The sequence below is a fragment of the Tasmannia lanceolata genome, unplaced genomic scaffold (genome assembly GCF_043159265.1).
Source record: "Tasmannia lanceolata isolate RefF3 unplaced genomic scaffold, GAP_Taslan_0.1 ptg000044l, whole genome shotgun sequence".
Taxonomy (NCBI): Eukaryota; Viridiplantae; Streptophyta; class Magnoliopsida; order Canellales; family Winteraceae; genus Tasmannia; species Tasmannia lanceolata.
Window position 1 is genome coordinate 17,960,621 of NW_027518721.1, and position 11,770 is coordinate 17,972,390.

At 37.1% G+C, this 11,770-nt stretch overlaps 1 protein-coding gene across 1 annotated transcript; it reads right to left on the reverse strand.

Moving 5' to 3' along the window:
• LOC143863804 (GDSL esterase/lipase At5g03610-like) lies at window positions 1–4,963 on the reverse strand. The gene is made up of 5 exons (XM_077374570.1): window positions 4,805–4,963; window positions 4,459–4,695; window positions 2,961–3,232; window positions 1,212–1,515; window positions 1–387 (listed from the first exon to the last, which is right to left on the reverse strand). The coding sequence occupies exons 1-5, from the start codon at window positions 4,854–4,856 to the stop codon at window positions 176–178; spliced, it is 1,077 nt and encodes a 358-aa protein (XP_077230685.1). The 5' UTR covers window positions 4,857–4,963; the 3' UTR covers window positions 1–175.
• Between the last annotated feature and the right edge of the window lie 6,807 nt (window positions 4,964–11,770).

The window sequence follows — 11,770 nt, forward strand, 5'->3', positions numbered from 1 at the left end:
TAATAAAATCTCTAACAAAAGAGACTAATAATTATTAACAGAAGATACTAAAATGTTCACTCGTTTGGATCAAATACGAAGAAGAAAAAGGAATGGAAAAATAACGAAACAAAACTAACAAGAAACACCAAAAGAAACTAATAAGATCCCTCCCTCCCTCTTTCCCAGTAGAAGCTTAGGGGATAGAGTGGAAATTAGGCTGCAAAAATTCAGCAACAGCATGCCAGCCCTGTTGGGTAGGGTGCACAGTATCCCAAAAAAAGTGAGAGTTGGGCTTCTTACATACTGTATACATCTTCTTCCCATTCTCATCTACACTCCCACATGAGTGGAAGCTGTTTATTCCCTCACAACAAGGCTTTAATAGATTCTCAAACTTCAACTTCCCTGCCAATGTTAGAAATTAAAAAAAAGAAGAAAAAAGAAAAGAAAGATTAGGAAATCATCTTTAAATCATATTTGGTAATTAACAGTGATTTTATGGGTGCAACTCGGGCCAGGATCGGGTTGAGGCCACCCTAGCCCAACCTGAGGACCCGAAACCTCAAGCCTAACCCAACCCTCCTTTAAGGCCCTGTTCGTTTCAAATTATTCCAATCGATTGTGAGTCCAAACCAATTATAGGACTCAAATTTATGTTTAATTATGCGTCTGTTAATTGGTTTTGGACTCACAATCGGTTGGCATAATCTCAAACGAACAGGGCATAAATCTTTAATGCCTTATTCGTTGACGGTGAATAGGGTTAGGGCATAAGCATAAATCTCTGATGCCCTATTCATTTGAGATTATGATAACAAAAGGTGAGCCCCCGAAACGATTATTGGACTCAAACGAGCAGGATCCAACCCGATTTTCAAAATGGGGTCGGGTTTTGTTGTGTTGGAACGAATTGGGTTCTAGTTGGACCTGGCAAGAAAAAGAAAAAAATTGCAAAAAAAAAAGAGAAAGAAATAAACAAAATTAAAGGCATAACCCCTAGATTTTGAAATGGGGATAAAATGACGATAAAATTAGGGGTATGGGTCAAGTTTGGGTCGGGTCGGGTTGGGTTGGGTTGCCAAAGGCCTCACCCTAACCCAACTCTAAGTTGCTTTTCTGCTACCCCAACCCGACCCGAGGAAATCCCAACCAAATCCGAGCCGAAATTCGGGTTTGGTTTGGGTTGGGTCCGGCTCGAGTTGAACCTCTATAAGTGATTTAGATGATACCTTGGTATGCTGGGTTCTGAAGGATGGAAATGAAGGCTTGGAAGAGGTCGAGGACTGTGATTTTTAGACCCTTACTACTATTGTTAATCTTTGCCACGGCTTGCCCCAATAAGATGTTGTGGAATTTGGAAGCCTGGTTGTAAGTGGTATTGCACTTTTGAAGAGAAGCCATGTTGTTGATAGTGGGCAAACATCCAACGGGCTGTAGCCCAGTAATGGCCATCCTTTTCACTCCTAGATCATTAAGGCGTTTCAAATCCAATGACAGCTGATTAATTAGCTTATTAACAAAGGCTATCAAACCCTACAAAAATGAAAGAGAAGCACTGATGTTATAACACTAAACCAAGCAGAGAAAATCAATTAAGGCAAAAGTAAAAGTACATGATGAATGCTTTGCAAAAACAGGATGAAGGGACATGAAAGAGCTTTCCATAGATTCTAATAACCGCTCTCTAGGTTATAGTGGTGTTTACACCCATATCTCAAATTTCAAAAGAAAGGTTAGTAATGCACGTAATGAAGGCTTTAGGCTATGATTAAGGCGTTGATTCAAGCGTTCAAGTATGTCTTGTGATCATTCTATAAAAAATCTGATGATCACATAAACACTTTTGGTATAACAAATGATCATCAAATCACACATAATGTGTCCAATCTATCATTTAGGTAATTTCTTTTTCGGGTACGGCTTTTAATGAGAAAATAATTAAAGACTTAAAATAACTAATTAGGTGAAAAATATAAGAAATTCTTGCGATTATAAAATTATTATGATATTAATAGCAGAGCAAGTAAATAGTTTCACAAGGGAAAATAATAATACCTACTTAAGAACAATTATTATAGATAAAATTACAATCGATTATGGCACATATTTCACAACATTGTATCCCTCCAAGTAAAGTTCGTGTTGTATAATCTATTGGAGAATGCGTTTCTTTTTGTTTTGTAAAGTAATTCATGTTTCTTTTTCATCATACTTTTTTAAATTATTAGAGGTATGCATAGAAGGCCAGAGCTAAAATGGTGGGCCATAGTTTGAGATTCTCAAACTAAACAATCAATCTGGTCCCCACATGATGACTCTGGATCAAGGGGTTCAAGACCCTTGATCAAAAAGACATTGTATGGTGGGCCCACATATGATGGACAGTGGGATCTCGTGCACTTTTTGTCGGCTATATTCACCCACTTCTCTTGCCCCCGCCCCCCAGTGTAAAAAGAGTTGTCGTGGGCGAGGTTTTAAATTTCGGTTTATACTCGTTGTATCAATAGATATTTCTACCTGTATCTTTCGATTATGAAAAAGAATTAGACACTACATTAGTTCATTTCATGAATCGTGATAAGAAACCTATATGTATTAATACGGATGGGATGGAGGAAAGAAATCTATTATCTAATTCACCCAACCCGATGGTACCCATTTTGGGAATGTCCAGTGCCAAAGTTACTGAATGGGGAAGTCATCAATCCCTAAAACGGACTATGTAATATACTTTGGAAGCACTTGAAATGTCGGTTTTTCCGGCCGAAATTTCAGTAATTTCGGTTGAAATTCTGTAAAGAATATTTTATCAAAAATTTCACCGAAATTGCCGAAATTTCCAAAATTTCGGTCCTGACCAAAATCCGAAATTTCGGATTCGGATTTCGGCCGAAATTTAAAACCATGACCATAATAAGGGGTGTATCAGGGAAGAAAAGGGGGAGAATATACACTTCCCTAGTCAAAGATTTGGGTACCTGTAACGTGGGGTTTTGTGCCAAGTACATGAAGTAGTCATTGCCAACTACAGAGACCAAAGCAATGGAGGATTCCACGTCATGCTTTGTAAATACACCTTTTTGGATCATCTGCTGAAATAAATCGATCTGGGCCGTTAGATTTAGAGCTGGAACCAACGTATTAAAGACTCCCGTCCCTCCATAGGCAAAATTCATCCCGTTTCGTCGTGGTCTAGGCCCCAATTTCAACCATTTGTAAGCGATGGGAGTGTGAATTCCCAAGAAAGAAGCTGAAAAATGATACGTAAGACAATAAAAATCAATCGAATTGTTTAGGATAGAAAGTTTAATAGGAATGCGAAAAGCTTCTGACCCACACCAAAAGAGAGTTTTTATATGGTGTAAGCCATTATTCATATGATCCAAACCTTGTTGGACTACCAGGTCAAAAATCATTGCATGGTATAATCCTAGTCCTCTAGGAACTGCATATTATGGAAACCTCTATAGAGATGAGAAGGCTAGTATCATACTATGGAAATGATTTTTGCGGCACAACCTATTTATGCAAATGGACGGTTTGGATCATTCTATGGTGCAAGCCGTGTTAGTTACATGACTGTTAAAATCTCTTCATTCCTATTGGCTGTTGTTCTTTGATATTATCTTATTAACTTCTTTTTTATCTTATCCCACTTGATAAGAAAAGTAAACAAATAAAGGGAATTTGTTCTTCATTCTACATATCTAATGGGAGAGATTTAGAGTGTTCCTAAATTATAAGAGGATCACACTTGTGATTTCTCAAGATTTGCTGGTTGAATTTGCCATTTTAGCCGGGGCCAACACCATAGGATATCTAAACCGTCTAGGTTGTGCCCAAAAAATCATTTTCATAGAATGATCCAAGCCCTCATATCTACAGGGGAACGGCATATTATGGAAACCTCTACTACAGACCAGAGGGCCAAGATCATCCTATGGAAGTGATTTTTTGTGAACAACTATTTACGATCGGGCCCAACAAATGGACGGTTTGGATTTAGGCACAACCTATTTAAGTTTTGAGCAAATGCCCTTTGGATTTTGAGTCAAAAACTGATTATTTGAGACAAAATTGTGTTCGAGTCCAATCGGTCTAGGACAAAATCATTTCTCAAAATCCAAAACCAATAGAATAGAAAGCAAATGCACCAAAACTCTTCACTAAAAATACCCCACTTTAGATATCCAATCTACATGACTTTTGCAGTCTCTGAAAATAAAAACTAACCTAACCTTGCCCTACATTCTGCAATCAATTAGTAACTCAAATTTCTTAAGTTGAGTTGCTTGGCATGCCAAGACAACAAAAACCCACAAAAACAACCCATCACTTGTCATGCCAAGGTAACAAATACCCACTAGTTTGAGTCTTAGAAAAAAAAAGAAAAAGATCATAAAATGCAAAAAAATAAATAAAAAATGAACCACTTTTTTAATTTTTTGAGACAGGAAGAGTACAAAACAAACCCACCTAAGTAATCAGTCAAGACCCGGCCATTGGACCAACGGCCAGTTGGTTTTCCAGGGAAGGTGATCCCATAAGGCTGCTTCCAAGAGCGAGATTCCGCTTTTGGCAAATTCCCTGTATCGGCATAAGAATCACCAAAAACAAAAAGCTTTTGTCCACTAAAACGATTGTGATGGTGGTGGTGATGGTTATGGTGGTGATGGTTATGGTGATGTTGATGAGACCCTTTCACCTTAACCCCTGTAAGAAAAAAAGAACAAAAATAAAACCCATAAATTTTCTAAACTGAGTTAACCAACCTACAAATCAAAAGTAGCATTAGAAGAAAAAGAGAAGGTCATATCTCTACCTATCAACAAAACAAAGATGAGATAAAAGAGCAAGAGCTTCTCTTTCTCCATCAATCCCACTAAGAAATCACAGATAAGTGGAGCACTAGAGAGGAATTAGAGTAGAAAAATTGAAACGATTTGAGGGGAAGAGGATGTGAGAGAATATCTGTTTATATATAGTATGTGTTGTATAGATTAGTAAGTATGAGACCGAGATATGGGCAAAATAGTTCCTTATCACTTCCTAAGAAATCGTGGGTTCTGTTTTATATTGCGGAAATCGAGTGATTAGTTGTATACACAGTGAAATTCGAAAAAATCTCTCTGTCTACCATCTTTATCGTTATCTCCTCATTTATCTTTTCACAATTATTACCGTTTAGTTGTTATGATATTTCCATATGAGAGTAAAGAAAACAAATATGGCAAGATATTCTAATTATGGAGTAGTTTTCCAAGAGCTGAATTTCATCCCCTGTTCTTCCTCAGGACACCCCTTTCTAGTGGTTCTAATCTTGTTAGATATCATGTGGGTGACCCCAACTCCAACTTATAGCTCATGACCCGGCCCACCTCAATTGGATGATTTTTTAGGGTTCTTCCAAAAAAATTCTAAACTGGTGATTTTTTTTTAGTTGTTTACCATATGGATGAGATGTTTGTCAAGCATGAGATCAAGATCACGTGGGTCACTTCATGATGGTCTACAAAATCAACAGTCTCGATAACACATATATGTCCTAGGATTGATTCGATGGTTGTCCGCCTAATGACTTGATCCATGGACATTTGTCAATTGGATGTCAAACAAAGAGGGAGGTCGTTTGGAAGAAACATTTGTCAATTGGAGCACAGAGAGAGACAGAGATGTGGGTAATTTTGTCATTTTAAAATTTTTTACAGTTATGTTGTGGTAATTATCTTCTAAAAGGTTGAACTTTTTAGCAAATATGTAATCTGTGAGTACTATATGGCAATAATTTTACAAATCAGAGACTAATTGGCAAAAATCCCTTCCTTTTTTTTACAGTTCTTTGTTTTAAATTATACTTTGCTGAAAAGACTTAAAAACTAAAAACTAAAAATAAATTACACAACATGAGATAAATATTAAAGTTGGAAGAAATACTAATAATAACAATAAGGGAAATGATACCCCCCGTGACGTTATTCATTAAGTTTTAAAGGCAAAGAAAAACGTTGGCTTTGTTCACTTGCGTTCCCAGGAAAGCAAATCCCTGGAAAACAGCCTCTTTTTTCCTTGACAAGACAGAATTTTGGCGTTCACTTGCTTTCCTGAGAAAGTAACATGCCTAGGTGGAAAATGTCAAATAATGACATGGGAATTGCTAAAAATGATGTGGAAATGTCTCTTTTCTTACAAGTGTGGGAAACCAAATCCCACTATTTTGGTCGGATTTGCTTTCCCGGGAAACCTAGTGAACAAAGGTGGGCAAGCAGTTTATCATGAAACCTTTTCCTGCACAGTTCCTGAGCACGTGAACAGGCGCGGGAAACCTTTTCCTACACAGTGTCCCTGGATTTCTTTTCCTAATGCCACGTCAGATTCTCAGGAAACCTTTTCTTTTCCTTTCCCGGGAAAACAAGTGAACAGAGCCTTAGGGGTCGTTTGGATATGCGGAATTTAGAATCCGGGTTTTTAGTTTGAAAACAGTGTAAAAGAGGGTATGAATCAAGCTGTTGGATGCTGTCCTGGAAGCGTTCTTGGATTTTAAGCAAGAAAAACAGGTTTTAAAAATCTCTCTCCTACATTCTATGTTTCCCCTAGATGTTTCCTCTTATCCATTAACATGGGTTCATTTCAATGAAAGGGCTGCATTTTGGAAACAATTTTAGTACCATCAAAACTCAGTATAAAGTTTTAGAGCAGCTTCCACGAGTCTAAGTTTGCTTCATTGTGCCCCTGTTAGTTGAGGATTTGATTATGATGTGTGGTTGTTTGATAATAGCAACGTACACAGATTCCAAAGCCTTCTTATCTCCCATTAATTCCAAGCTCATAATCTAGGTTTGAGGTTCTGAAAGTTAGGAAATTTTTTTGACCACCATGTATTTGATCAAATAAATACAAGAAGCTAGAATTTGGAAGGAAAATGGAGCGCTGTGTTATTTGCAATGGACCTTTGACATCCGATCCACAGCGTTGTGTTATTTGCAAAGGACCTTTGACATCCGAACCACCACTTTTATCTGATTTTTCACTTTGAGCTCTCATCAATGTTTTATTTTCCTACTTTAAGCACTTCTCTACATCTTTTGAAGTTTTTTTTCTCCAATTCCTTCACTTTTCTGGATTTTGTCTCCTATCGGTTTTCCACTTCTGATCTCTAGTTTCCATTATCCTAACTTATGATTGCCTTGGATTCTAGTGTTTGCAAGTAGATAAGAAGACAAGGGTAGGGTCTTACTTTCTGTTCCAGTTTCATTTCCATTTTCGGAGTCTCCAAGGTGTGTATCTGCATAGCCCGTTGGTGTTTGTATCTTTTTCGATGTTATGGGAAACATAAGAAACCCAAGAAACACTCCCATAATCTGTGTTAAACAGATTAAAACCCAGGAAATCCAATCTTTTTCTTCTTTCTCAATATCAAAACCCGTACGTTCAAAGGGTTTTCTTTTTCAAAACCTTCTCAGTTGTTTACTTCGGCTTTTACCTTTAAAATTTTCTTGCAAACAATTATATGTACTGATTGATTTTTTCCTTACTGTACAAGTTATTTGCTGTTACATCCTTGCTTATGGAGTATTTGTGTGGATTTTGGGCTTGGCGTTTTGACTTCACTTGAGATATGCTTATATTTTTTTTCTTCCTTTTATCTGCTTTCCTCATGTTTGTGTTCTTATGTTTGTCATGTTTATATTTTCTATAAGTTTCACTTGCTGCAGCCTGCAATTACTCTGTTTATTTTTCTTGCTTGCCGATGTATTTCGAATTTGCGATGTATTGCATGTAGATGGATTTTTAATTATGATGGTACTGATATAATTTCCCTAGTTTTTTTTATGCTTGGATATGGGTACTATCATATTTGGGAATTGACTTTGCTCATCAATGTGCTTCTTTTATTATTTGTTTCTTGATTCTAATTCATAATTTTATACAGAAGAAGAGATGATCTAATAGTGATGCAGCTTGCTAAGAGCTATAGATGAAAGAGATGTTCCAAGTGAAAGATCTATGTTTAAAAGAGCGTGTCAACATATTACTTACATGTTAGTCGTTGTTGGGTGTTTTTTAATGTGATCACATTTGCTTTCTTTTATTCAAAAGTTATTTATTTGTAGTATAAATGCTTTTATCTCTTTTCATTTCATTTGCACCAAGTTCTGAAATTGTCTACAATACCTAGATCTGTGGGCCTTAACAAGTGGCTACTTACATGTATAAGCTGATGTTATTTTTAGCTCTATTTTATGTATACTTCATTCCTCGCACTTTTTTGCAGCCAACAACTCGGCAAGAAGAGAATGTTGACGATGGAGAAGATGATGACAGAGAAGATGATGATGGAGAAGATGTTAACGGAGAGGATGAGGAGTATTAGAACTCATAATATATATATATATATATATATATATATATATACATGATAAATGACATTTTTTGTTTTGTTTTTTGGAGTTTTAAAGGGTGTTGGGTGTATGGACAAGGCTACAATTAAATTTTTACTTTAATATTTAACGTATGTAATGAGTATGAATATTTTCGTAAGTTTTGATTTATATGTCATTTCAATTTTAATATTGAATGTGTGTTACGACTATCGTGGATATATATATATATATATATAGAGAGAGAGAGAGAGAGAGAGAGAGAGAGAGAGAGAGAGAGAAGTGTAGCTACACATACGTGTAGCTAACTTAGCTACACTGACGCCTTAAAATACAGTGGACCCACATTATTTCGGTGATGCAAACCATTCATTTGATAGGCCCTCACATAGATAGGGTGTGCCCAAAAAATCAGCTCCATAGTATCATCCCAACCCTACGATTTGTTGATGCAAAAATGGACGTGTAAAAACCTTCACAAATCTGTCCATTTTTGCCTCCACAGTTTGAAGGGTTGGGATCATCCAATGGAGCTGATTTTTTGGGCACACCCTATCAATGTGAGGGCCTATCAAATGAATGGTTTGGATCACCCAAACAATGTGGGCCCACTGTATTTTCAGCCGTCGATGTAGATAAGTTAGCTACACATATGTGTGGCTTCACTTAACTCATATATATATATATATATATATATATATATATACTAGTAAAAAACCTCGTGCGATGCACGGGCCAACAAAGAACTGTATGGACCACATCATAGGTTGATCCAAACCTTCCATGTGATGGAACACAACATAAATAGGTTGTGCCCCAAAAATCATTTCCATAGGCTGATCCTAGCCCTCCAATCTATAGAGGTTTCCATAATATGTTGTTCCTCTTAAATCGGATGGTTAAGATCACCCTATAGATTTTTTATTAAAAAGGCATAAAGGAGGGAGGGTAAGATTGAAATTATGTGGCTTTATAGGTTGATCCAAACCGTCCATGCGATGGAACACAACATCAATTGGTTGTGCCCGTAAAATCATTTCCATAGGTTGATCCTAGCCCTCCAATCGATATAGGCTGATCCTAGCCCTCCAATCGATAGAGGTTTTCATAATTGTTGTTCCTCTTTAGGTGCCCGGAATCCGTCAATATTTTGTAAGTGTCCTGTATAAGTAATATAAAGTAGTTCTTTCGTCATTGTCATATGTTTTTACCTCTTCTCGGTAGTTTTTTCCGTAATTGTTATAGACAGGTACCCTGTGTCGGTACTTTTCGTATGTAGATTACGATTTTACCCTCACATAGATAGTATGTACAGATATGTGGGGAGGGCAAAAAACGGTAAAAATCATCCCCATTGACATGTTAAATGGACAATAATTCTCTCTTTTCTCTTCTGCTATATATATCAAACGTATATATATTGTACAGGTGCAGGTGCAACAGGATAATAAAATAAAATTTCCAAAAAAGAAATTCTCAAAATTGAGTATTAGCTACCCAATTAATTTGGTTGCAGAAATAACGTATATATGGTGAAAATAGTAATCGCGGCCCAATTACTTTGGTCCGTAATAGAACATGTATACGTTGAAGATAGTATTTGCGACCAAATTAAGTTGGTTGCTAAAAAGATCTAATTATTAATAGCGACGCAATATGGTGGTTGCTAACAGAGTTTTAGCGTCGCGAATTTATTCTTATCACTAATAAATACTATTAGCGACCAACATATTTCGTCGCTAATGCTTGATTTGGTCGTCTTTTTGGTTGCCTACAAACCTTTAGCTATGGTTACATGATGTCATTAGCAACAGTTTGATGGGTCGCTAATGGGTAACATTTAGCGACGGTCATATTAATCTGGGTCGCTATATACTATTAGCGACGATCGAATTAGCGACCACACATCGACCCCAAAAAATGGTGGCTATTACTATTAGCGACCCAATTTAGTGGGTCGCTAATACCAATGTTTCTTGTAGTACATAGTAGGATCCGATCTTCTAGTATGAGAAAAAATAATACACTGACCGCAGCATGATTAGTCCAAATCCCATAAACGGTGATCATTTTCCTTCCTTCTCAACCGGACCATACACAGAGGCTAAGAGAAATTCCCTCTCAATTTCTCACCATATGAGAAATCCAAAGAAGACCTCTCTCTCTGTCTCTCACACACACAACCTAATGTCGGAGTTGAGTGGTTTCTTTCCACCCTTTCTCTATGCTAGTCATGCTAGAAAACATAATCAAAGGGAGCTGAGGCCTCCTCTTTCTCTCTAGTCCAACTAGGCACTATGATCTATAACAATCCTATTTTCACTAGGTAACTAGGATAGGGAGAAACCTACATAGAATAAGAAACAATCCTATTTTCACTGGGTAACTAGCACAAGGAGAAACCAACCTAGAATAAGAAGCGGGACAAAAACTCAACAAATTAAAATGAATGAAAGAGTCAAACATACAGAAGACAGAGAAAATTGCCTATATCTATGAGGTAATAGGAGACATTATTTTTATTTCTTTCACTTATCAAAGAAGAAAAAACAACGAGGATATGAGAGATGAAACTACACTTCCCACGGCTTTGAAAAACTCTCTTCCTGTCTCTTGCTCTCTCAACTTAGAAGAAAAGGAGGAATGATAAGATAATAAAGGGAATTGCTAGCGTCCATCACAAAAGGAATTCCGCGGTTGGTCTATCGCATGTCAGACCAGCCACCTCGTGAATGAAGACAACTTCAGACCAGCCACCTCGTGAATGAAGACAACAACTGTTGTCTTGATTCACGAGGTGGCTGGTCTGACATGCGACAAACCAGCTGCGAAATGCCTTTTGCAATGGGCCCTGGCAAATCCTGATAATAAAATATGTTGGGAATGTTGTCTTGTTTCCTCGACCAATTTCCTTGTGGTGGGAAACTAAAACAGGAAAGTGAGTCTTTTATAGGCTTTTTGGGAAACCTATGTATAAAAGGACCTTGGTTTGCAACCACGAAGGGTGGGTGGCAAACAATAGAGGGTCTTTCCTTGGTGATGCGTGAGGGGAGAGAAAGGGAGAGAGAAAGATACAAGAGAGAGTAGGTTCTAGTCAAGGTTGTTCTCTAGGGTTTCTTCTGGGTTTACTCTACACAATGTTGGTTGAGAGGGAAAAGAAAGGGTTATTTTCTTTATGAAAAGAAAGAGTTATGGTTTGTGGGTTCGCAGGTTAATCCCATTATAATCCTTGTATTTTGTTTTCTCATAGTGGAAGATCATGTTCTTGCCCGCGGACGTATGCATCTTGGCCAAACCACATAAAATCTCAATGTTCATTTTGTGGTTTGTGTGTATTTTTACTTTTCCATTTACTTGTTCAAGATCGGATCAGATTTTCCCAGATTTTTCACAACAAAGCAGTATACTTG

Bases quoted from the DNA above. Each gene is read 5' to 3' on its own strand.
- LOC143863804 (XM_077374570.1), bottom strand. From the start codon at position 4,856: ATGGAGAAAGAGAAGCTCTTGCTCTTTTATCTCATCTTTGTTTTGTTG. The intron at 3,233-4,458 runs GTGGGTTTGTTT...ATCATTTTTCAG, and splicing joins GGTCTTGACTGATTACTTAG to CTTCTTTCTTGGGAATTCAC. The intron at 388-1,211 runs GTATCATCTAAA...TAACATTGGCAG, and splicing joins TCAGAACCCAGCATACCAAG to GGAAGTTGAAGTTTGAGAAT.